The sequence below is a fragment of the Aulonocara sp. 'chitande type north' Nkhata Bay genome, linkage group LG20 (genome assembly GCF_057382095.1).
Source record: "Aulonocara sp. 'chitande type north' Nkhata Bay isolate Kocher_YH1m ecotype deep benthic linkage group LG20, A_spYH_male_GT1.1, whole genome shotgun sequence".
NCBI classification, from domain to species: domain Eukaryota; kingdom Metazoa; phylum Chordata; class Actinopteri; order Cichliformes; family Cichlidae; genus Aulonocara; species Aulonocara sp. 'chitande type north' Nkhata Bay.
The window spans coordinates 34,310,453-34,336,205 of record NC_141363.1 but is presented as its reverse complement, the minus strand read 5'-3'; the positions used below and the strand labels follow the sequence as shown (position 1 = coordinate 34,336,205).

Sequence of the window (25,753 nt, the reverse complement as noted above, 5' to 3'; positions counted from 1 at the left end):
TTTCAGAAGTTAAGGCTGTTGTATTAAAACCCTAAACACACAGCAAGCTGCTGCCTGTCAGTGTCGGTAAAGACATTATATATCACAACATGGCAGTTATGTAACATTTGAGACACTTTTAGCCTAATATCTGCTTCTGCTCTCTCGCACCCAAGTGTAGCCTGGAGAAATAACTGCATCAATTTGAATGCAAATTTGACTTGAGACGAAAGTGTGAGTGTGCAAACCTGTACGCATGTGTGTCCCAAAGTATAAGCGTAAGAGTCGGCAGCATTGCGGACCGGAAAGATAAAGTGAACTGATTCTCCAGATGGGAACATTAATAGGATGATGAAATAAGGGATTCTTTGAGTTTCTGTCATAATGAATATTAATTACCACAAAGATTTGGCACCAAGAAACCTGACAATAGGACGGATAATTTGTTGTGATTAATACCTCGTCTATTGAAAAACACTTCTTCAAACAGCCTCTCTTGCTCTTACCCTGGAACACAATCTGTAAGGAGAAAGAAGCCAGGCTCCTGGGAAGAATTTATATTGTTCTCACCAAATATAAATCACTGGAGGGTCTTGAGGACCTCCTGCAACTCTAAATGTGTTTGTGGAAACTTGGCAAAATAAGCCACAACTGTCCCAGGTTTCTGTATTCCCCTGCTGAATGCTGCACAGATGCTAAACTCCCCAACAGACCTGTGAAACATGGCATATCATTACAAGAATAATGCTGCTGCTGGAAAACGCTGGTATTTTTTTTTTTTTTTAAATTTTCATCGTTGTGTTGATGCTCAGCTTTTATAAGGTTACTGAGCAGATGGTCAGTCTGTTTTGACAATTTGAAAAATTTCCACTCTGTTTTATAGCTATAACTTTTTAAATGACCAAACAATTGCCAAATGTTACGCTAACACACAAATATGGTGAGACCTAAACTGCTGGATAGCCAAAATCATGATTTTGTCTTTTTCTGCACAACTTCTCTAAATTAAATAAATCACTTTTAAGTCCTATTTAAAAATGCAAAGCAAAACATTGTAATGTGTTATTTATTTATTTTTGTAGATATAGCAATGGCACATAACTTTGGCACTACAGAGCTACTATCTATCTATCGATCGATCGATCGATCTCATAGATCCAAACATTATATCTGAACGATTGATTGTTAATTGTTTTTTCAGAACACCAAAGCAGTTTGTCGGATTATGGTATCTCAAAACAAACTTTGTGATGGCCGGGAAGGCCGATCGATCTGGATGCATTTAGAAGTCCAATTGTAGAAAGTCTATGGGAAAATGGCCCTTTTTTTTTTTTTAAATTAATTAATTAATTAATTTTTATCATGGCCTCAAAATCTAGTTGAATACAGAATGATGTTCACCTTATACATTATGGTTTCCAGAAAGATGATAAAATGATTCATGATTTAGAGACTAACAAATGACTTTTTAAACTTATCAACTGGAAAAACACCAAAAAACAGATCTTCACAAACCAGTGGGTGACTTCATGGTGGCTAGATTAACTTTTTATATACAGACTATACCTGTAACTAGAGGAAAATATTGGAATACTGGATAGTTGGTTTTGGGAAGCTACAGATGGTTGAAACAGATTGTTGAGGGTAGGAGTTGCTAATGATGTATGATGATCCGACATGTCGCTCAGACAGCATAATCCAAGTCTGTGGACTAAACAACATTTTCTCTTGGGATCAGCAAGCAAATGTGCAACAAAAGCATAGCCTGAACCTTTGAATCACAACTCTTTCAATTTAAGTGAGAACAGAATCTCTGAATCTGTGAATACATTCACATAATTGCCTCTTGTTTTAGTCATCTCTGTCCTACAGTTATTGAATTGTGTATCCTCAGGATGCTCATTAAATTACTTTTCATGCTGTTCTGCGATGTTTAAGTAATGACGACCACGACTAAAATACTGAGCAAACCTTGTTTAAACTACTAAATTATTATGTGTTTTTTCTAAAGTTTACTGAATGCTGTCATTGTGGGTATTTAGCTCAAGGCATGTCTGATTCGGTTCATCATCACAGAATCTATAAAGTCTGAATGAGCCCATGAGAGCAGGTACTTGTCTGGAGACTGGCAAACGGACTGGTAATTTAAACAGTGCTTTTCTACTCTCTGTGAACACTCAGACTACAAACCACAATCGCACAGCCTTTTAATGCTATATGCACACAGTTGATGGATGCATCAAGGACAATTTGGGGTTCGGTATCTTGCCCGTGGACACTTTGACATGCAAAGTGGAGCAGCCAGGAATCAAACCATTTGCCTTGCAATTGGTAGATGACCCGCCCTATCTCCTGAGCCACAACATCCCTAAATTTCTAGTTAATTTGTGTTTGTGAGTTTTTTGCCTTGTGTATGCTCTGCGCAGTTTGTGTGTACAGTCTTATTAAAGCTAAACTTCAGAAACTATATGCTTGCTTATAGTATGTGCATATGAGACTTTTGTTAGTGGTGGTATTATTGCTGTTAGTGATGTTTGCACGGTGACCATATTGCATTCTGTTTTCTTCTCCACATTTTCCATTCATCTTCCATTTCTGGGAATTCTGCAGTGTCACTGTCCTCCTTTCCAGTGCAGACTTCACATCCTCTAGTAATAGGCAGATATAGCTAAAATGCTAAGCTCAGGGGTTTGGGTTCCTGGTCATTTCCCAGTGGGATTAGCCAGCTCCTGCAGAGGGCTTGTGATAAGAGTGGATATTGGAAGCTATGTAAACCTTGTTAAGCTGCCCTCCCCCTGTGTGAAGGGGGGTAATCCTAAACACCTGGGCTAGTTAACTGGGATTTGGCTGGATTAGGGGCTCCGTGAAGGCCAAACTGATCTTCCTTCTGGTTAAATCCATTTCCATTCTTATCTTTTGCTTTTTCTTCTTTGTAATCCAAACTCTGTTTGGTTGCACAACAGTTAAAATTGCTCTGTACAAAACTATTATCAATGCCAAAAATCAGTTATTCATTCCTGAGCAACAAATAAGTGTAACTGGGTTTGGTTAAACTGGGCTTTGAAAGACTTGTTTAAGTACATCTGAAAACTTGCTTTTTAGCTTAGTAAAGGCTGCGGGTCAAAGCTAGGTGTTTGTGTTGTCTACTGGCTTAATGATCCCTGATTTCTTCTTAGCATAATTCTGTCAATGACATTAAATGTTTTAATGGGAACTATTGTGGTTTTTCTTCTACTGTCAAAACAGTAAATGCTCAAAATAAATAATGAGGTCAGCATTATATGTATATAATCCCAAGGAGACCAGAATAATCTTCAGTCTGCTCTGAATGCTCAGTTTCTTACAATGTTTTTTTCTACTCTTGGATCTGAATGATGCCAGCAAGAGCAGATATTCTACAATCATGTCAGCTCTGCCTGTGAATGCAGAAGTGTTTGGAAGTGGCAACCAATCAGAAGAAAGTTTGCTTAGAGGGAGAGGAGCTAGCTTGGCTTGCTTCAGACAGTGAATGAACATGCACTTATGCCCAGCATAAGATGAATAAGAGTTATTTTGAGATGTAAGTCAGCAGCACTACTGTACTATATCTTTCTAAAAGCAATGTGATGCTCAAAAGCCTCAGTTCCACTTCCCTTTAGTACTAATTCACAAATGTTTACATGCTTATACATTAGCATACCTGCTCCTAATCTGTATATTTGCACTGTCTTAGCATGCTGATGTGCTTACATGCAGCCTCACAGAGCTGCTTTGTTGGCTGTCTGGGGATATTTGTGGTTCAGTGGCCAGTGCATCCCAGTTGTTTTCAGGCTCTGAGATGAAGTGTTCATTTAGAGGTTGCTTGAAGCACAAATAATGGTTATTGCCCTACCACAAAAGTGTCCCCGCCTTTTTACTAAAGCTTGGTTTGTATTCATTTTAATTGTTTGTGTCTGAGCGCGGCCCATTACATTCAGAAATTGGGGATGTTTTTGTGTGGTATAAATGCAATGCTATCACCAAGAATGTTTTAAATTCACCATATAATTGGTGTCTCTTATTTTTTTTTTTTTTTCTAGATGTGGACGAATGTGCAGAGGCACTTGATAACTGCAGCATTGACGCCATCTGCCAGAACACCCTGAAGTCATACAAATGTATCTGCAAGTCAGGCTATAAAGGGGATGGCAAACATTGTGAAGGTAAAAGTGTCATTGCATTAATATGCTTATTTTCAACTGTGACTTGGTGCTTGGGGAGGATTTGTACAATACACTGAAGTAAATGCAATGTTTCGAATGTTAATTTGCTTTACATCTCTGAATGCAAGTCCCTGAGCCAGTGACGGGTGTGATGAGAGCGTATGTCTCAGTTAATATAACTCATTAGTTTAAAGACTTCCTGAAAATGGAGGCAAGACAAGAGAGAGGGCTGCAAATGGAGGGAAGGTGAAAGCCAGGTGCAGAGTGCTCCTTTGTGACAAGATGAAATGAAGCAGTAAATTTCCTACACATGTTAGAGGAGAAAATTAAGATAGCGGCTGAAACGGCAGTCGAAGGCTCTGCCAAGCCGTAAGGGATATTTCCACAGCCGGAGGCAGGCCTTGTAGACTGTCAGACACAAGTCTGTTTTTCTAGCCCTTTTCAATGGGCCCAAAGCCTCCGGATCATTATATCCCACAATTTTTATTACTATTATTACAAAACCGTATTTCAAAGTGCCATTTTTTTTCTCTTACTGTTATTATTCTTTCATTTACTTGACCAAGTGCTTTTCATGGCTTTCTGTCTGTAGGTCATAAAAGTTTGCTTTTATTGAATTTATTGTAAAATATGTGCAAGGTTGGGTTTCCATTGAACTCAAGGTTGATAATACTTGTAAAACAAAATTCAAAAGCAGGAGTACAGTGACTTGTATTGCCGCCTCTTCAATACTTCTTTGCTGCCTGTTGAATGTCATAGTAATTTTTGAGTGCTGCACCAAGTTAACACCTACTTGTGTTGAAAAAGGGCACCAGAAAGCATAAAGACAAGAAAAGTGAAGTATTTTTGATGTTTATGTGGTGATCACACGTGCACATGGTGAGTGCAGAGGCCTCAATCCTACTCATATAAAATCTTGCAGTCAAAAGATCATGCAGGGACGAGTCCAGAATAAACGGAACAAGAGGATAATATCAGCCAAAAATGTATACAGGTTTATTATTTTTTTCCTTAAATTGAAAATTAATTAAATTAGTCTATCACAATAAAAGGCCACTAATTATAACCCCCCCCCCCCCCCCCCCCACCCTGGCAACTTGCCAGCACTGTAACAATCACCTGATAACTTGCTGTCACCAGCATGACACTTACACTGTATTTTATTTTTAATTTAATTTTTTATTTTAGCAATTCCCCAACCAATAAATACACTGCAATACAAATCCACAAGGACACTTATTACATGCACAATTGTTTCCCTAAGCAGTCAGTAGTACAGTTCCTTGGAATTGTTAGTCTGCCTGCCTCACACAAAAGGACGAGATAAATGGTAAAGTGGAAAACTGCACCCAGGACAGAAACAACTTCACTTCTTTCCAAGCATCTGCCAAGACAGCATGCTAACGCTAAGCTAGCCAAGATCCCAGAGTGAGTGGTGGCGCCAGCAGCCAGACCCTTAACTTCAACAGGTAACAACATATCAGGCACCCTCCCTTGCTACCAGTTCACCTTTCTACAGCAGAATCAATGTGGCAGTCACGTTTTTGTGCTGGTTTTCATCTGTACTTTGTGTGGTCAGCTTTGTATTCTACTAAGAAAAAGATTTTAGAAATGTGTGTCCTAATTAGGGATTTGTGTTGGTGTGCGGGGGGTTGTAGAATCAGCTATTTTACAGAGTTACCTGAAAGCAAAGTAACGACCAGTATAACAAATTACTTTTTCCTCGGCGACTGTGGCTCAGGTGGTAGAGCGAGTTGTCTCCTTATTGGAAGGTTGGTGCATTGATGACACTGACTCCTCTAGTGTGCATGCCAAAGTATCCTTGGGCAAGATACTGAGCCTCTGAGTTGCTCTCATTGCATTGACCAGACTGTAAGTGTGTGAGCAAATCTTAGAAAGGCATACATTAAAAATTTTGCATGACTGTATGTGTGTGATTGTGTGACTGAGACTTGCAGTAGAAAGGTGCTTAACTAAGTTATGTAATTACAGAGCTCCAACATCAGTTCCTCTAATAATGTCTCTGATTGGAATAGGCGGTGCTCAATTGATCCAGTTTGTGCATAAAAGAGTCAAATCCTTTTATGTGAATGCCTGAGGCAAAATGCCTGAGTTAATGAAGAAAGTTGATAACCAACATGATACCTGTTATCTCTGACTGAAGATGTTTTTTGTTTGTTTTTTAAGGCCTCTAACACAAAGAGACCCTGACTGTGGTGAACTTGGCTTGTAGTATACCCTAATGGTTGTCGGGTGGTTTAAAATGCTATCAGCTACCTTTCAATTAAAAAAGAAAGAAAGTCTAAAGAAAACTTCATATTGGGCGAATTTTAGGTGTTTGGCTGATTGGTCGAGTACTCCTAGCATTTTATCTTAAAGAAGCTGAACTCAACAAAAGCTCTGAAAACATGTGCTTCCTTCTGATCTAACATTTTGGACTTTACAAATGACTTTGCAGCTAAATTCCATAAATTCCAATACTATTTTCCAGTGTTGACTTGCAGACCTAATTTAAATCACCATCAGCTTGACTTAAACACGCTTTATTTTTACTGCGGTTGTAGTGTTGCTTGTTGCTTCACACTCTGTGTTGTAGGTGTAGTTTTCATATGTTGGGCAGTTGTTCACATTTCACTTTAGCTCCTTTACAAAAATAGATTTGTTTTTATTATTATCTTTTTAGTTAGACTTTAGATGTCAGTGGAAGTTAACAATATTTCCTGCCCTCCCTTTTAATGGAAAAATCTATTTATTTAGCACAGCCGGGAGCTTCTGTAGTTTGGAGTCAGAGATCGTTAAGTTGTTCTTGTTACGGGGACTTTTTTCCCTAAGCTTTGTGGAGAAACCGCCACAGTTCCTCTGTGGATTTAAGCTGTCTGAGTCTCTCTCTTCTCGATGTAATCCCAGACTGACTCCGTGATGCTGAGATAACGGCTATGTGGGAATCATACCATCTGTCGCAGGACTCCATGTTCTTCTTGTCACTGAACATGGTTCTTTTGGGTGTCGATATCTCATGCCAATAATCTGATATTTACCTATTACTCTTGCATGATAAAGGCCTACACAGCACTGTGTAAACTTTCAGGTCTTTTAGATATGAATGAAGACAACTTTGGCGCTGACATGGTCAGATGTGCCCAGCTCTGAATAAAAGCTAGTTAGTCGAGGAGAGTCAGTGTTTCATCAACATGTGGTGGGTGTTTCTAGAACAGAGTGAAAAAGTGATGGGTGATCGTGTGCTACGATCGGAGAACGACGCAGACGTGTGGAAAGCGACTAAGCAGAGTGCAGGAGAGTCTCTATGTTTTAGTTCCATCCCTCTGCTGTCAAGTCCAATTAAGCCCTGAGAGAGGCAGTCTGAAGCAGGAGCTGAATAACCAGAATCATTGGCCCTAAATGGGACAGTAAGTGCGAAATGGAAGTACTCTGTGTTCTCATCCACCTTGTCTGGGTCTCCTCAGTATGGGCCCCTCAGCCATCATCATAACCATAAAAGACAACTCCACTTAAACTGTCATAGCAGTCTGCAGTCTCTTTATCTTTCTGCCTCCGTCTCATTTCTGTGTCACATTTCTTTAGTTTTTAGCTACTTGAGCTGAAGTTAGGTTGGTTTTATTAGTCATAAGATCAATATTAGCATTTTTCTTTCCCAGTATCGACTAGCAGTGGGTCACTAAAATCAATGCCTTGTCTGATTTCATGAAGATATCTTCCTGGTGACAAAGCAGTTTAACTTGCTCTGATAACTTAATAGTTAGGTATGTGTTTTGTATAAATAGCTACATATTTTGCTGCTGACTTTATACTTTAGGTCATGGTAGAAAGGTTTTTAGTGTCTTGGACTGAACAAAAATGGTTTCTGATGCTTTAACATGTTGCCAGAAATAACATTCCATGAGTAAGAATCAATGTCTTGGCAACTGGAAACTGGCAAATTTTAGGATACTTTGTCATAAAAGCTTAGGCTGTTGGGTTTTAATAAAAGGAAAAATATTAGCAGTCTGTGGCAGATTCCCAGGTTATGTCAGTAGCAGGTGAATCATCCAATTACCACAGCTGATGTCTCTTCCATGTTTAGCTTGAAAGTGCACTTGTGAAAGCAGAGGTGGAACAAAACCAGATGATTTGGGCCCTCTAAAAGTTGACCTGATTGCTTAATTGTGTATGTGTTTATTTTAAGGGAATAATTAATCATTTTTGAACAAGCTTTGTCTAATCTGTGCCAAGAATGATAAAAACATAAAGGTTATACACATGATTGGTTTTGGCTTGACTTTATGTATTAGGCTTATTAGAGCTTTATTGTAACGAGTGAGGTTGCTACTAGGAAGTCCTTGATCCAGCAGCAGGTGTGGATATTATTGTCTGTAAACCATTACAGGGAGGTTACAGGTTTAGAAAAATGGTGTGGATTTTATTAATTTGGATCTAGTTTGACCAAAAGTTTCCAATTTTCCAGGCTGTACGCTTAGCTCACCACTGCCTGGCTGTATGTTCACAGTGAATGCGCAAATATTAAAGTCATGTCACTCTGCTAAAGTAACCCTCAGCAAAAGAAGACATTTTCGTACTTCTGAAATGTTGAAACGTTTCTTTAATCGTGGTCATACTTTGAAAATCAACTGGTTTGTTATAGCTACATTTCTGAAGCACATTCATGTTGTCATCTTTCTGCAGATGTCGACGAGTGTGCAACTGAATACAATGGCGGCTGCGTCCACGAGTGCATCAACATCCCGGGAAATTACAGGTGCACGTGCTACGACGGCTTTCGCTTGGCGCATGATGGGCACAATTGTCTCGGTGAGTGTATATGTGTGAGTATTTGAAGTGATCTTGTGTGTTGCTTTTTCTCCTACGTGTCACACAATCATGTGGTCAAACACTGTTTCCATAACGGGCTTTTGTCAGAAGAACTTGTATATAATTAGCTACATGTGTCAAATTTCAAGCTAACCATAATTTAACCCGTGTAGTTGCAAAGATCCTTCACTCTGAATGTTTAATGTCCCAGTATGGATGGTATTATGTCTGTCTCAAGGCCAAACTTGGCTCTTATTAGACAGCTGCTTCAGATATTTTTGCCATTCCCTTGTTCACATAGCAGGTAGTTCCACATGTGCTTTCACAAAAGGAAAATGCAGCCCTTATTTATAATATCTCTGATGAAAAGGAGAGAATTTATGAAGAGTTCGACCGTGAGCTGCGAGCTCTGAGTGAGCCGTCAGCCGACATGTTTTCCCATGGTTTCATATTTCACCAAAGTGCCAGTCATGTTGGCCTCACTGAGAATGTATTACATTTAAAAGGTTATGAAATAAAGCAAAACATAGTTTTCTTTCTGCAGCTGGAGCTGCTAAACATAGACATCACACATCCACCTCCATTCCCTCCTTTCCTCTCGCTCCTTTTACCCCATCCACTCATCCTTCGCTCCTTTTGTTTTGATTTGAAATCCCAAAGTGAGACCTCGCTGCTCCTAAGAAATCATCTCCATCTTGGTTACAGCCTCAGCACGATGCATTTCACTTGATGCTGAAAGCCAGCTAGTCCTGTGAGCTGCTGTGATTTTGTTGTGGAGTAAAGTTAGATGTGACTATCACAGCAGAATTCACATTCAGATGAAGCGATGGCAGAAAAACTTATCAGCACCTAACGATTTGCTGTGAAAGAGACTCTGCATGCGGGCACGAAAGGCATCATGCTCGAATCAGCCCCGCATTTACTTGATGAACTGCATGTAATGCTGGGATTAAGCTACAATGGAATGGAAAATACTCCCATCTTTAGATCGATAATTAACCTGTCCTGACTTGACGATGCCCTCCTCTTTCCTTCAGTCTTACCGTCTCTCTTTCTCTCTCGCTCTCTGCCTCTTTATCACCCGTGCGCTTGTATTTATCATGTAAAGCCGGGTTATTTTCCAAACCATTTAGTAATGGCATTCAGTTGTGCGTGGATCATTTGGTGTGCCTTGCGTGCAGGTGTGTAATTGCGATACATTGTTTGTGTGGCTGCTGCTGGCGCATCAAACGGAATTGCGTCCATCGATCCCTTTGATATAATTTGTCATAGTGAAACACACACGATCAAACACAGAGAGAGCTTTCAAGTTTCCTTTTTTTTATTATTCTGTTGCTTTATTCTGCTGCCATGTTTTATTTTTGTTTTTTCTCGCAAGAGACCCGTTTGAAAGTGGGCAAAGACTTCTTTGAAAAGCTTGAGATTTGTATCAGAAATTCTCTTGCATTTCTTTGAACGATCTATCAATTATTAAATGAATAAATATATTTTTTTGATCTCAACATAGCCAAGAGGGTTTGAAGACGGACTGAATTGTGTATATGCAGCTGTCAATTGCAAATCTCGGCTCTTGTCTTGAGACCTTAAAGTGCTCTAGAGACTGCTTTTTCTGGAGAATTTAATTCATTCTAATACCCGTGCTCTGCTCTGCTAAGGGAATAATCCTCAGCACAAACAGAGAGAGGAGAGGAAGAGGAATAGCGGAGGTTTCATCTTAAGGCCCCCAGCTTCCTCTTCCAGGTTTAAGCTCCTTTTTGGCCCCTGAGAAAAGATTAGTCCCCTTGGCCCTGGAATGGAGAGCCTAAGCAGCTGGTTCCCAGACGAGGTCAGAGCCTCAGAGCCCTTATAGACCAGATGTGCCCGAGGCCACAGTGGAGGAGACACTCACCTGATCCTCAAAAGTTCACCGTGAGTTTAGAGTCTGAGATCTTTAAGGTGCTCCCTTTGGATTCACCTCATGCTATTCCTCCACAAAGCTCCAGCGATTTGATTTGATGTTTTTGTTTTTCTTCCCATGGTTACAGTGCACTTTAAACTCCCACAGGAGATTTCAGGTCTCTAAGGTTCTTCTGCAGTCAGTAGGCAATGGTGTGTGTGTGTGTGAGTGTTTGTGCGAGTGTCACCTCAGGGACACCGGTTAGGCAAGCGCACATGCATCCCTGTCAGCGTCTTCTTTGTTTGCTCTCTGGCGCACATGCCACAGAGCTCCTTGTAATTGGATGTGTTGGCAGCATAATGACATTGGGCGGTGGCAGAAGGCAGCGGAGCATGAAGCAGAACACTGCCTTGTGTGCCTCACTGGGGACGCTCTGGTTTCTGAGGTCTCCCTCGTCTGCCCTAACCCCACAAAGATGTCAGAAAGTCAGCAAGGTGGAAGCGATGCGATATCACAGCGTCCTGAGTGAGATGCCACTCTTGTATAATTTACCTCAGAGGGAGCTATTGTACCTTCTCAAAAATCACAGGGAGAGTAAGTGAAGCATATAAGAACTCGATTACATCTTTTATAACTGTCACGGCTATTATCTCGCAGAGGTGAGGGAGGGGTGCTTTTTAATCACTGCACCTCTTTCATGGCAAGGCTGTAAAGGATTTCTTGAGTCTGAGGAAAAACAGAGGAATCGGTGTCAATTTAATCCAAAACACACATCCTCTTTACAATGAAAACCAGATGGAGGACCGCTATTAGTTCCCCACTGTAGCACCAGCGTCCCCACATTTATGACTTATGTGTTTTGGTTAAGGTCCTACAGAAACCAAAATGCACTCTTATCTTTGCTAGTTCATTAAACTCTCTCGAGAAGCATAATGCCATGTGTATCAGCATAAATACCCCTTCCTTAAAACCACAAATGATAACGTTTCACTTCTCTCCGGAGCTAATACACCCAAATAATGATATTTCTATTGCTCCCAAGAGTAGGCATGCCACAGTCACATGCATCCCGAGTGTGACTCACTGGGAGAAACAAAGGCAGGCTTGAAATAGACATTACAAATGTTTGACAGAGCACCATCAAACTGCAAAGGATAAGTGTTTGTCATCGTGTTATTTGCTTTTACTCATCATCCTGTTCCGTCAGTCCAGAACATGTCCATCCTTCTTTCTGTAGAATTGATTTTTTTTTTTTTTGTCCAGCTCCACATACTCCCCACACACAGCTTAGCATGCTATGTTCCTTTGATTTTTATTGACCAACACTGATTTGATTTGTATTGATTTGGCAGAGCTCAATTCCTCGGGCAATCTGTAGGGAAATGAATTCCCTTTTACTTTAACCTTCCCCAAAGACGTAGCTTGAACTGTAACACAAAAGCAATGTCATTACAGCCTTGAAAAGAGCTTTTGAAGGACCCTTTTGAAGTAGCAACTGAGGAAAGGTCATGTCATTTAACACTGTTTAGTGTTTTGCTAAAGGCTGTAATTGTGTAGCGATGTTGTTTTCTCCTGCTTTCATAGATGACAGGAAGCATTTCCATCAAACAAAAGTGTCTGAGTCGTCTCCTGGCTGAACCACATCCCCATCTATGTAATCCTTTGGGATCATGCTGCAAGGAAAGCTAATGAAACGGGAGGTTTCAGACTGATGTATTATTGACCAGGTTCTGATGGAAAAAGGTGGTCATCAAAGACCTTCACGCAGATTTGCATTGCAGCCTATTAAATGCTTTCCTTAAGTGCATTGACCACTCTTCCAGTGCAGTGAGGATAACCTCCAAACCCCTGACACTGACATAAAATACTCGACACTAGCTTGGGTTTACTACCACTTTTAACTCCTGAATGTGTAGAAATGAGTCAGGGCAATGATTATCCGTTTAACCCCTCAGTCATGAAACCCAGGGGGCGTTCAGGACCATACGGATACTTCTTGTGCTTAGCACTAACCCTTCTTGACTTCTTGCTGCAGATGCAAATATCCAGCTTTCTCCCCAGCGAGAAGTCACTTTGCTTTTGTTGTGAAACAGACAGATAAGGGCTGGGACGAGAGAGTCTCTCCATAGCTCAGAGGAGCTGGAGTGATGAGCTAAAGGATAGATGTGAGATTGGTGAATTAGCTATCGCCCACTCTCTCTCTCTCTCTCTCTCTCTCTCCATTCTCAGGATTGTTCAGTCCCATCCACCATGAAATGAACAATTCCAGCTGAGCCCACTGGCAGGGCTCTGGGGGGAAACTCAAGCCTGTGATTGGTCTTAGGGATGTAAGCATGCAGCAGACTGGGAGCCATCATGGCAGGGCCTCTTGTCTCCTTGACATAGCAGTGTCCATCCAAACATTTATCCTGAGGTTTTCTTTTTAAAATACTTCCAGACTTGTTTTGGAGGAGCAGACGAACACTGTTAAGCATGAGCTTAGCTCATAGATTTTCATTTAGGAAATAGCTCGGCGGGTGATTGGATCTGAAATCTAAGTCTGTGCTTTGTTTGCAACAATGGTTACCTGGGAGACGGGTGAAGTCAAAACGTTTCTGAATTTAATCATTGCTTTATTAGCGTTGTTTATGTAATGGCATAAAAAAATCAAACCTTGCTGCTGATTTAAGAATGAAATGCTATAGTTAACGGAATTAATTCATGTTTGCTTAGCAGATGTGAATCAGTTAGCTGTATTGAAACAGTGCGTCGGGAGGACAGGAAGAGCTGGAACTAATAAATTGCTCTGCGCTATAAGCGTTTAAGGCTTCCACCCTGTCATGGTCAAACACATTTCTGGTGATTTAAGAGATTGTGTGCTCTGCAGATGAAAGATCAGGACTTCCTGCATTATATCAATTTAGAAAAACTCAGCTGACAGGTGCTGGAGTACTGCTGAATGTGTGCAGCTTCAGCATCTGCGCCTTCAGTTTGTCCTCTCAGACTATGTTCAATACTGGCGTCATGGTCACTGCTAAGTCAAGTGGGTTTATGAATGCGCTGTGGCACTGAAGTCCAGAAGCAACATAGAAAAATAGGAAATCCTGTAATCCTGTTTGAAATGAGAAGGGATCTTGTTTTAATTGAAGCTGGCTGTGGATGTGCCACTCCTTCCCCACTGATGCTCAGTCAAGCCAAGCTGATTTCTGCTCATCTATGAGAGCAGCAAAGTCTGCTCCTGTAGCCCACCAGCTGTTGCTGCCCATCGCTGCACATGGCCCTGTTTTGCTGCCTTTTTAAAAGAGCGCAAGCCAACTCGACTCCTGTGAATGAATTGTGCAAAGAGGCCAATGTCTGTCCATTCATCTCCTTGTCTCTGGTCTTCCTAGACTACAGAGCCAGCTCTGTTTGATTCAGATAGAGGCCAAGGACTGGGATGGATACATGGACAGCCTCACAGATAGCATTTTTTTTTCCACACTCCTCGCTAGAATAAAAAAAAAAAAAGTCTTTGTCAGCAATAATGTTCCAAAAGACACTGAACCTTTAGAAAACGGAGAAGGAAAAGCGTATTTCTTCAAAAAAGGGGGTTCAGGGGTTTCTGTAAAGCAGCCAACATTAGTGATGGGTCGTTCGCGAACGAAATGGCTCTTAGAGCCGGCTCTTTGACGTGAACGACGCGAGCCGGCTCCTTATCGCGAGCCGTCACGTGGGGTTTTTTTTTTTTTTTTCTCTCAGCCTCTCTCTCTCTCTCTCTCGCACTTTTTTTCCGCTTCACTCTGCACGCGAGCCTTGTGCTTTACGCTGGGCAGAGGGGGGAGGGGCGGTAGTTACACTCAGTAGCACAGGAACAGAGCCAGAGAGAGAGAAAGAGAGGCAGGGACAGCAACATTAGAAAGGTATAGTAATCATCCACAACTATTTTCGGTTGCAGATGATAAAGGATTGAGAAAGTTTATTCATGCAGGTCCATATGACAGAGAATATGCATGTTCTTTTAGTTTTCATATTATAATTTATATTTAATTGTGTTGTGGTTTGCAGTGTTTTGTGTTCTTTTCACTTTAAATTTGTGAAAGGAAAAAGCTGAAAATTTAAATAGTTAAAACTTGAAATGTGAATAGTTGATTTTTGTATTATATGATTTATTTATTACATTTTATGTGGAGTGAATAAATAAAAGTATATTTACGGTGGCCCCTAGAGACAAAGCACATACAAACTTCAAATCACGTACGAACTCTGAAGCATGTACAAACTCCAAAACACGTAAAAACACGTACAAACTCCAAAACACGTAAAAACTCCAAAACACGTAAAAACACGTACAAACTCCGAAGCACGTAAAAACTCAGAAGCATTTAAAAACTCAGAAGCACATAAAAACTCAAAACACGTACAAAAGACAACAGAAGTGCTCCAGGATGCTGGGCGCAGTGTTGAGCCTTTGTTATCTTGTGGCTACACAAGCCAGCAAGTACCAACGACCGGATTTGGTGTGTGGTAATAACAGGTAAATGAACTTTTTTTTTAAATTATTTGAATATATATATGAGTGCCTGTGTATAAATACACAAACAATACACACATGCTTTCAATTGTGTAATTTAAGTGATCTAGTAGCTCTGCTTTGGAAGTTCAGTTCATGCTAGAAATGTGTTTTGGAGTTTGTACGTGTTTTGTCTCTAGGGGCCACCGCATATATTTATATATAAACATATATAAATAAAACCACTTGTTTTTACGTTAGTAATTCCTTTTGTGCATAATTTTATATTATTGTTAATAATAAATTAATTAAAGCAACAAAACAACCTGAAGAGCCGGTTCGGAGCCGAAAGAGCCGGCTCTTTTTAGTGAGCCGAACCTAAAGAGCCGGATCTCTAAAAAGAGCCGGAAATCCCATCACTAGCCAACATGTTTACACGACTTTAAAGCTCTGTGCAAGGCCAAATGTTATATATACAGGCAGAGCTATCTGAGAAACCAACGGACATGGCCTCCGCAAACACAACCAATCTCTTAATCTCTCTCAGTTTGAGCCCTCCTTTCTCCTTCGTCTCCTAAAGTGAAGGAGGGATGGAGCGGAGACATGTCTCATTTTTCAGAAGGAAGGCAGCCCTTTTAACTTGATTAAGACTTTTTTTTTCCTGCCCTCTCTAGAGAATTTTTAAAAAATGTTTTAAGTCCAAATAACATGAGCACTTCGCCTGGCCATGCCAGAACCCCTTTCCGCTTGGAAATATTTGCTTTGGACGCCAGCCTTGCCCAGCACACAACACAGGCAATTATGGGAGCTATTTAAACAGGAGAGATCTACCTACAGACGACGCCTCATTTGGAAGGATGAAGGAATCAGGAAATTAAACCTTCATTGATGCGCTGATGGTATGGAAGGAGAATTCCCACAGGTCCTCGGAGACTGGTTGCATATCTCATGGGCATTTTGCTCATGCATCCAGGACTGTTGTGTTTATGTAGCCTTTATATTTCCGAAGTTTTGGTAGGTGTGTGTGTGTGTGTGTGTGTGTTGAAGGAAGAGAGGAAAGGGAAAGAAACAGAAAAAGAGACTTTTGCATATGTTTGGACAAATTTCTCTGTGAGTTGTGAAAGTTTTTTTTGCTACGTGCTAACAGTTTATCTGCAAAGGCGCAGCTGTAGGTTGCCGGCTGCTTTCGTCAGCTCAAAGGTCTTCCCTCTGTCGCTGCCACTTTCATGATGAAGAGATGAGACCACGAGGTCAACACCAAGCAGCCACACAGTTGAATGAAAGCCTCGCCAAGCTTTTCATAAATTCTCCGTCTTTTACTCTTGAGTTTAAGCCTAAATGTGAACTTTCTTGTAAAGTTTGTTTTTCAGATAACGATGCTTCACCTGGTTGCAGAGTAATGTTTTTACCATCAGTCTTAACTGATGTGACACATTTGGTTTTTTTGTTTTTTTGTTTTTTTGTTTTAGCGAAAAGAGACATGTTTGCTCATGGAATGTGAGGACAGGACAGCACACTTGGCAAGCTGACAAGGTTTATAAGTGCTACCTGCCACTGACCTACTTATAAACCCCAGAAGTTTCCATCTAGTCAGGTGCCACTTTGTGTTTTTGTACACCAGTGAATCCAAGTCTGTGAGTGGAAATAAAGGAAAAAAGAAAAGTACGTTTAATTTCTAGCTCTTCCCGTACTGAGAATTCCCCAGAAAGGAAACTTAATCCAGAGGCCTTCTCAGACTGGACAAATAGACAGTAAATTAGTTTCGCATGACGGTTTATTAAAAAAAAGGCTTGTATATACAGCAGATTTTTAATGGATTGAGCAGAGGACTGGATAAGGTTCCAGCGTGGTCAGTAAAAAGGGACCAGGACCCCATATCTGAGGGAAAGGAAGAATATGGAGTGTCATCTCTACAACTACACCTCAGACACACAGAGGGCGACAGGAGCAAAGCTCTGCTGCACTCCAGGCAAAAATAAGCAGCAAAACATGACACACAAGCACCGTCATTTCATTTGTGTTACTTTTCATTTGTTTCTTTTGTCAAGAAGAACAATGAGCCTGGATGGGAGTTGTATATTCAGAAAGAACAGCTGGAAGAGCACAATTTATTACCAATGAAAATAAAGTCAGTAACTCCTGCTTGTGGTCAGTTTCCCTTTCTTTTTGTGAAAAGAAAGGGAAACTGACACCTTTGTAAATGCTTTGCTTTCATATACCCTTGTGGTGCAGCTCCTCCTCACCTCCCCCAATGCAAAAACCCCCCTGCTCTCTACTCTTTCCATCTCTTCTTTTCCTCACCATCCTCCCCCCACCTCATTCCTCCCTTTCTCTGCATTCCTCCCGTCACGGGGCTGACAGACACTCGTCATCAGCAGGTACTCTGGCCCAGGTGGATCAGGTTTCCCAGTTGCCAAGGGATTGTGCTGCATGTGCATTTTTACGGCTTAGTGCCGCACAGTTGGAGGTTTTTAGTGCAAGTCTGCTGTGGTTCCAATGTCAGATAACCATTATGACAGATTCAAACTCCTCAGCTTAAGACAAACTCTTGTATGACATTTGCACTTAAATGATAACCTCAGGTTTTTTGAGAGGATGAAGATGTTTTAATTAAAAATTATATATTTTTAAATTAATTCTTAGATAAAATATGATATATTGTTTAAGCCCTGCTAGTGCTGCATCTGTAGAGATCATTAAAACTGGTACAATCTTCACAATCCCAGTATATCTCAATGTATTGCTTAACTTTTTTCTTTCTCTACATATGACTTTTGAGGCGAATTAAATGTTGTGCTTGTGTTTTTGTCCTCCTCGCCCTTATCATCTGGTGAAAATTGAGATTTGTCTAATACTTTGATTACCACGTACCTACAAACTTTTATTCTAACACAGTAAACAAAGGCAGGGAACATGGTAGATATAAAATGCTAACTATCACCATTCTTACATTGTTACTCTTGACAATTTACTAAAAGCATTTCTGTGGTTCAGTTACAGCCACAGAAAGAGAGCTTCAAGTATGGCAAGAGACACTAGTTGGATAATTACTAAAGCTATATTTGTGAACCGTTTTCCACTGAATGACTATTATGATAAGCCAGAGCTAGTTACAGGGTGACAGTATTACTTCAATCCCTGGAGATAAATGAAAATGTGGGACAGATGAGGCGCATGGCTGTAGACTCTTCATCAGTAAAAAAATACAGTTAAAATCTGAAATTTCTGTAAAATGTGTTTAGAAACCTTTCATTTGCACTCTTAAATAGATAATAGTTGTTCACATACATATCATCCATGTTCGAGTTTGTTTATTAAATGGGTAATGATTTTCCCAGATGACTTGAGACAGTTGTTAATCATTGTAATTTTTGGTCTGTCTCAAAGCACTCTTGTTAATTTTGCTTTGTGTCTCCGGGCAGATGTGGATGAGTGCTCTGAAGGCAACGGCGGATGTCAGCAGATATGCGTCAACATGATGGGCAGCTATGAGTGCCGCTGCAGAGAGGGCTTTCTCCTGAGTGACAACCAGCATACCTGTATCCAAAGGCCAAAAGGTTACACACACACGCATGCGCGCATGCACAAACATGTTGTTCAATAGTGAAACGTTGTATATTACCATATGTGGTGACACCTCATGTTAAATGCAAATTTAAAGTTATTTTTGGATGTTGTTAAGCCTCTTTGTGACACGCGATGATGGTGAATTTGAGGCATTTTTAATCATGAGAAAGGAATCAGTCCTGACAGGTCTCAGTGAAAAAGGGTAAGTCAAAGTCTGAAGGGGGAAGAAGAAGAAGGGATAAATCACTTTTTGCTTTTTACACACCCTTTCAAATTGAGCCAATCTAGTGCTTCGCAGCTTTTTAAGGTATCTGTGGCATGAGTGGCTTACGGGGGGGACTGTGAGCACAGAAAACAATTAAAGGTATAGCCTGGGGCTGACACACCTCTTGTTTATAGAGTGTTCATTCCTGTGGGATGGAGACATGACAGAAGAAGATGAGCCAACCAGCTCTGAGGCTTAGTTACCAAACTCAGGGGCACTGCGGACATACATACATTTATAACACCATAGCTCTGTATCAAACAAAATAATCCAAATGCTAACAGACTTCGTGCAGTTATAGTAAAACTCACAGCAGTGAGTGTTTTTTTGACCTCCAGACTTTATCTTTGGATAGATTAACACAGGGAGTGCTCACACATTGATTTAGCTGTCAGCCCAACAGCTGGTTTGGATACTGTCGGCTTGGGTCTGCTACCAAAGTAGAGAACTAACTCAACTTGAATATAATCTGTGTTGAGCACCCTGCCCCTGTAAAGGGTGACGCACAATTCGGCTGCATGTAGTTACACAAAACGCATACCTGTATTCCAGGGGTATTTATCCAGCTGTCTGAGAGATTCCTTAGTTCTGCCAAACTGGGCTGGGTCTGTGTTGGATCTTTTCTCTCGTTTCCTATGGTTTGCAACAGCACCTTTTATCCAGAAGGTGCAGACAACACGTCCAGCAGGGTCGGTGACCTCCTCGTCCCTCTTCTGTCTCTTGTGAGACGCCTGCCTTTGCTGGGAGTCATTAGATTGTGCTGTTCCTAATTTCCCCGGATGGTGAAATGAGGATCTTGGAAGTCTGGTTTATGAGCTTAGTCTGGCCTAGTGAACTGTCAGTGTTTACATTTCATAAACGTAGTGTTTTTTGAGTGAGGTGAAAAGCCGGATCATGTGTTTCAAAGGCCTACTACTATATAGATGCAGAAACAGACGTGTGAGCAAGTCCGTTCTTGCCCAGCTCTCTTTTCTTTTGTGCTTATTCTTTCTTTCTTTTGTAAATGCACCTCGTTTCTGTCGATCTCCCCTGTTAATATTAATATAGTCTTTATTGCTTACAGATGAGACCCGTTTGGATCTAGAGATTAAAGCTGCCATAAATCTACAAACTTCCGATAGTGATCAGATAGACGCCTAGTCATTGTTTCATTGCTTTTGGAAGACAAAGAGACAGAGCAGCTACTCATCTGCTTATTATTACTGCTCTTATTACAACAGTATGTGTCTGTATGAAAATGCAATTGGTGAGGAAGTGACTTTGCCTTGTTACAGAACAAGAACCCCACAGAATTTCAGCAAATTTCACCGTGCTCGTTTACAGAAAAATTACACACGTTGCTCAGGGGGGAAAAAAATGATTGAGAAAATGAAAGCTGATTTAATCACCCAGCCAAGCCAGTTTAAATGCAACCCTCCATCCATTCAGCCAGCCCTTCTCTTAAAGAGCAAAGCCTGGGGTGCAGTTTGCTCATGAGCTTTATTGTTCTCATTAAAAAGACATCAGCTTTCCATTTCTTCCATTAATGGGTCAGGTGTTCCCTGGGTAACTTCTACCAGTTTTTCCAAGGACAGCACAGACCTGGACACTGCAGTGCCTTTTGCTACCGGTCTGTTTCCCCTGCTGGTAGCGAGCCCTTGTTAGCAGTGAGCCTGTGCCAATTAGGCAGCAGGGGTCTGCCAGCCTCTCAGCTAATGACAAGGCTGCTGCTGGTCTGTCTCTTATTAGACCTGCCCCTGCCCCCTCAGCAGGAATAACTATGACCAAGTGAAGGCTCCATCGTCTAGCTGTAACAGTTCATTTATTCTCTCCAAACATTTCTTCCAGTCAAGAAATAAAGCTTTTCAAAGGCCAGCCAAGGTGCTTAGTGGTTGATAGGAATGCCATTTAGGTCAAGAGGGCTCCACTGCTCTGCGTTTGATTTATTATCTCTTTTATATAGGAGGATGACAGGGACGTATGTGCGTGAGATGGGATCCAGCACATTGGAATTCAGGAATCTCAGTCTCAGTCAACCCACACATCCATAATTTCAGCCTCATACATTTCTGAATATCCGGTATGGCAATTACCTTAAGTGCACACTGATGGTTGGTTATGCAAGTCATGTATAGTGCTTTGAGTATTCAGTATATTTATCTTTAGTTCTGAATACAAAAAACAGGATACACGGGATGTGAAAGTTGACTCATCCACTGGTAGGAAATGATTTAGAAACGGTGCAGCTCAAGAAGCAAGTTGAACCGACACAAGTTAGCAGGGTGATGTAACTTTGAAAGAGAAAATGAGCCTTCTGAATCCAACGTCTTGTCACTGCCAATCAGTGTGATGACATAAATGTGGTTGACTATGCCATGAAAGCTGCAGAGCGGCAACATGGAGTTTGAAAGTTCTCAGTAGTCTGATGATTAGGTTCCAGAGTGTCTAAAGCTCATTGCGCCGAAAAATTTGATTACATGAGCCCCGAGGCTTTACTGTCACCTTTCACTGCTGAAGGAGACTGTAATAGACTGTTGCACTTAAGTCTTCAAAGTGTTAAATCAGAAACAGATGAACATGCATTACCTCCAAGCAGAGTTTGCACTCAAGAAGAAAATGTATCATCCAAAAATTATCTTGTAATGGAAAAGCGATCATTTAAAAAAAAGAAAAAAGAAATATGGGCCACGTTTACACATTCCATTTCATGTTCCAACATGATTATCAAATCGGCATTTTCCTATATCCTATTAGAAAGAATAACTGAGCAATTTTTTCTAAAAATGTATCTCACAGTCACCTGATTGGTGATGTTTTTTTGTCTACAGTAGAGCTTTTCTGTCCATGAAATGTTTACTTTGCCAGTGGAAACCTCTTCCTATGTTTACAGCTTCCATTAGCTTCCCGGTTTGGCTTTTTCCCTTTGCGCAGCTAATCTCTCTCTCTCTCACGTTTTCTTTCTCAGATTCAAATAGTTACACAATAATCGTCACACACACATACAGACTTGCATGCACAGGAAGGCAGGTTAATAATTTCCAGTTTTATTCCGATAGAGGCACATCCTGGCATGTCCTTTTTTAACATTTAGATGCAGATTGTGGCATGTTGACTTTAGAAGCACTTATGTGCAGGCTAAAACTGCAACACAATAAGGAGTTTTCTGATAAATTAGCTCACGTTCGTAATATTTATATTATATTCTCAGTTAGTGTTCCTCCAGTTTGAAACGAGGCACAGAGTCCTTGAACCCTGTTTTATTGCTTTTGTGTTTACATAAATGGATAAAATAACCCAAGTTCCTGGACTGTAATATCCATTTATCAGGCTGTTTCACATTTTAATTTCATGAAGTAATGCGCTGATAAAGGGCCAGTTTCCATTGTTCCTGTGATGCGATGCTTCTTATTTAAGATTGCAAAGAGAAATTCTTTATGCATCCATTTGTTTTTGTAAAAGGAAAGTTTGTATGCTTTTAATATATGTTTATGTAACAGTGGTTGTCCCATTGTGCAGAAGCCGACACGGTTCTTTCATCATTGCTCTCGTGGATCTCAGTGGGTCTGCCCGCCTGTCTGTGCATTGGCCGCAGAACTGTTTTTACAAGTGCAAAAGTCGCTGCTTCATTGCTCTGCAGCCCAACCGTATAACCAGGCTCTTTTCCTATTCTAGGGAAGTAGAGCAGAGACTTCGAGCTGCACAGATGAAGACATACGGACACTTGTGTGTGTGTGTGTCTTTCTTTCTGTTCCTTCCCTGTTCGTTCCTTTCTCTTCCTCTGCCTCTTTCCTATATTATCTTCCCACATCTTAGCTATTTGTCCAGACTTTCACAGGACCCATGCCCTTCCTCCCTTCCATCCCCACCCTTTAACAAATATACATCAGTGGCTTGAGCTTCAGCAAATGTTGGCTGCCTTGCCACCGAATTCTTTGAACCTCATTTGAGACGGGCATCCTTTTTCCTCGTGGGTTTGTTGAAGGCCATCTCTAAGCTGGCCAGCCCAGCTCGCTGGTGCGGACTGCCAGAGTGCCAGTGGGGTTTTTCCACTAACATTTGGCTATCATGGGCTTAACCAGAGGGCCAGACTAGGCTCTGCAGAGACAGATGCCTTCTGCAGTTGCCTCTTGGTTTGATTTTGGAGAGAATTGGGCTTTGTAATAACATACTGTATCTCATGCCTTTTGTATCTCCGTATCGAAGAAAACCTGCAGCCTGGATGTGCTCTGCTGTGTTGTCTGTTCTGCTGGGAGGGCGCCTGGCTCCTTTGGGACTGCACAGTGAGGTGACCTTGATAGAATGGGGGAGGAGTGAAGGGGAGAGTGGCACATCCACAGCAGGTGCTGCACAACTGTGTGTGACACAGATGGGCCGACACTCTCAAATGTGTGTGCCACATGCATACATTATGCAAATACACCTGTGTGTCAATGCATCCACATACCTTAATAGACGTACGCTTACAGGCTCGCACGCACACGCGGTTTCCTCAATATGTTTTTTCTACAGTAGAAATCGAGATTCTCAAGAGCTTTAATCATATCTAGCACATTCTTGTCTATTTTAGTCTTCTAAAGTCTATAAATGTAACTGTTTTAGGTTATGTTTCTCCTCTTATTTTTTTGTTTTTCATCATGGTAGCTCTCCACGCTTTGTTTTACTCTAGAAACACAATATATTAAGATGTACAACAAGCGCTCAAGCAGTGAGGTATATCAGTCCAGATGTCTGCTATCTTTTTCCATTTTCTGCTTGTTTATGACTTTAGTGGCTCCTCTCTGGAAAAAAGGGAGTGAAATAAGAAGCCTCAACAAGGCCTCTGAGAGCTGCAGAAAATCAGAAAACCCAAACAGTAGCACTTGGATGGACTCGCTGCTCTTAGAGTCAGTGGGGAAGAGTTACTTCCTTGACCGGCTCACTAGCCTGTTGCTCTGTCTGACCATTCTGCGTTGCGGCTCAGCCCAACCCAGTCCGACTCTTTTCCCATTCTCCTTTCCATGCGCTGACATTTTTATCCTCCTATTAAAACTTTTAAGGGCCCATTATCTAAGAGGAAGGAATGTTGCTTTAATAGTGTGGTGGCTCCATCGCTAGGCCCCTTCTTTTCAGTTTGTATCCACCCAACGCTAGCTTGTTGCTTAACGTTCTCCCCAAAAGAGGGGGACCGACTCCCCTCTGATATGTATGACAGCAGCTCAGCACGGACCACGAGCCCTATTTTCACTGCCCTGGGGCACTAAGAGCAGACCATAAACCCTTGGCATGCTTTCCACTACTTCATCTCCATTGTTTCAGTCTCCCCACTACATGGTTCTCAGGTTTAAGAGGGTTTGCAGCGCTGTGGTGAAGAACTTGCGGCCTCCTTCAATCTTTTGTTTGAAGTTCATAGAAGTTGGCACTTTAGTTGGATTTGTTAAGTGTTATTTTTTTCTTCTTCTTTTTTTGGCTTAGTTTCTCATGTTGTGTTAAAACTCATATCCTGCTGTCAATAGTTTATGGTTATTTTCTTCATAGGCTGGTTTTATCTCAAAGGAGCTGCAGGCTCCTACAGAGTCCCTAGCTCCGTTGTGTAACATACAGTCCAGTAAAATTGTTTCTGGCAAGATAGAGATGTTTTAAAAAAATGGTACATAAGTCAAGTTTTGCAATTTATTAAAGAGCCAGTCTGGGTTATAAGAGGGCAGCAGAAATAGCTTGTTCATTTGTAGCTCGCAAGATGTGGAGTTAACTGCACTGTCTAAGCCAGCAAGCCCCAGGCTTAGAAAATGATTTGAGTGCCAGTCAGTCTCTCCACACAGCTATCCATTTAGACTGACCTGTCCAGTGGAGTTTCTATCATCAGTAAATCCTTAGGTACCTTCACTACTCATTGTCCTGAACTGATGGTTTTCAGAAAGGTATCTTTTGGATGTGACCTGCACCTAAAGCTGTGTCCTGCAGGCACTGTGGCTGATCTCACATATTAAGCTGAAGTTCCTCTTATTGACAAACACACAAAACGAGTGAGACTTTATCCTGGAGGATCATGCGGTTTCTGTTCATTTACTTTAGTGTAAGAATACTGGCAATTAACCTCCTAAGACCTGAACTCTTCCATGGGATTCATTTTTAATTTCTCTTTGATATTTGGAACGATGGGACCTGATGAATGTAAAAACATTTTTTTTACTTTTTCTTTATCGGCTTCCTGGAATGAGTGATGAGATTAGGACTGGGATTAGAGCTGTAATGGTTCTATAAAACTGTGTTATAGTCAATATTTAGTATTTAGTATTTATTTATTTATTGTCATTGTCAGAGAACAATGAAATTGCATTTGGGGCTTCCGTACAACCCGTAAATAAAATAATGAAGAAAATAATAAATACCCCTTAAAACCCAAGTGTAAATATTTAACCCAGTGTGACTCCAGTGCAATAAGACAATCCTTAGCAACAACATGAGAACATGACAAGTAAACATGAGAACCTGACAAGTAAGTTCAGTGCTATTAAGAAGTTGGATATGGTTATTGTCCGTGAGAGGGGGGCAGAGAGTTCAGGAGCCTCACAGCCTGTGGATACAGGCTGTTGGCCAGTCTGGATGTTCTGGCCTGTATAGACCTGTACCTTCTCCCTGAGGGAAGCAGGTGG

General features: G+C 41.1%; 1 protein-coding gene across 2 annotated transcripts in view; it reads left to right on the top strand.

The window, feature by feature from the left end:
- Nucleotides 1–25,753, top strand: part of scube3 (signal peptide, CUB domain, EGF-like 3) — a 76,766-nt gene that overhangs the window by 14,207 nt on the left and 36,806 nt on the right. For both annotated transcript variants that reach the window (XM_086276272.1, XM_086276271.1), the window contains exons 2-4: nucleotides 4,038–4,160; nucleotides 8,841–8,966; nucleotides 18,733–18,867. In XM_086276272.1, coding sequence (XP_086132398.1) covers nucleotides 4,038–4,160; nucleotides 8,841–8,966; nucleotides 18,733–18,867 — 384 coding nt within the window. The remainder of the gene's footprint in view (nucleotides 1–4,037; nucleotides 4,161–8,840; nucleotides 8,967–18,732; nucleotides 18,868–25,753) is intronic.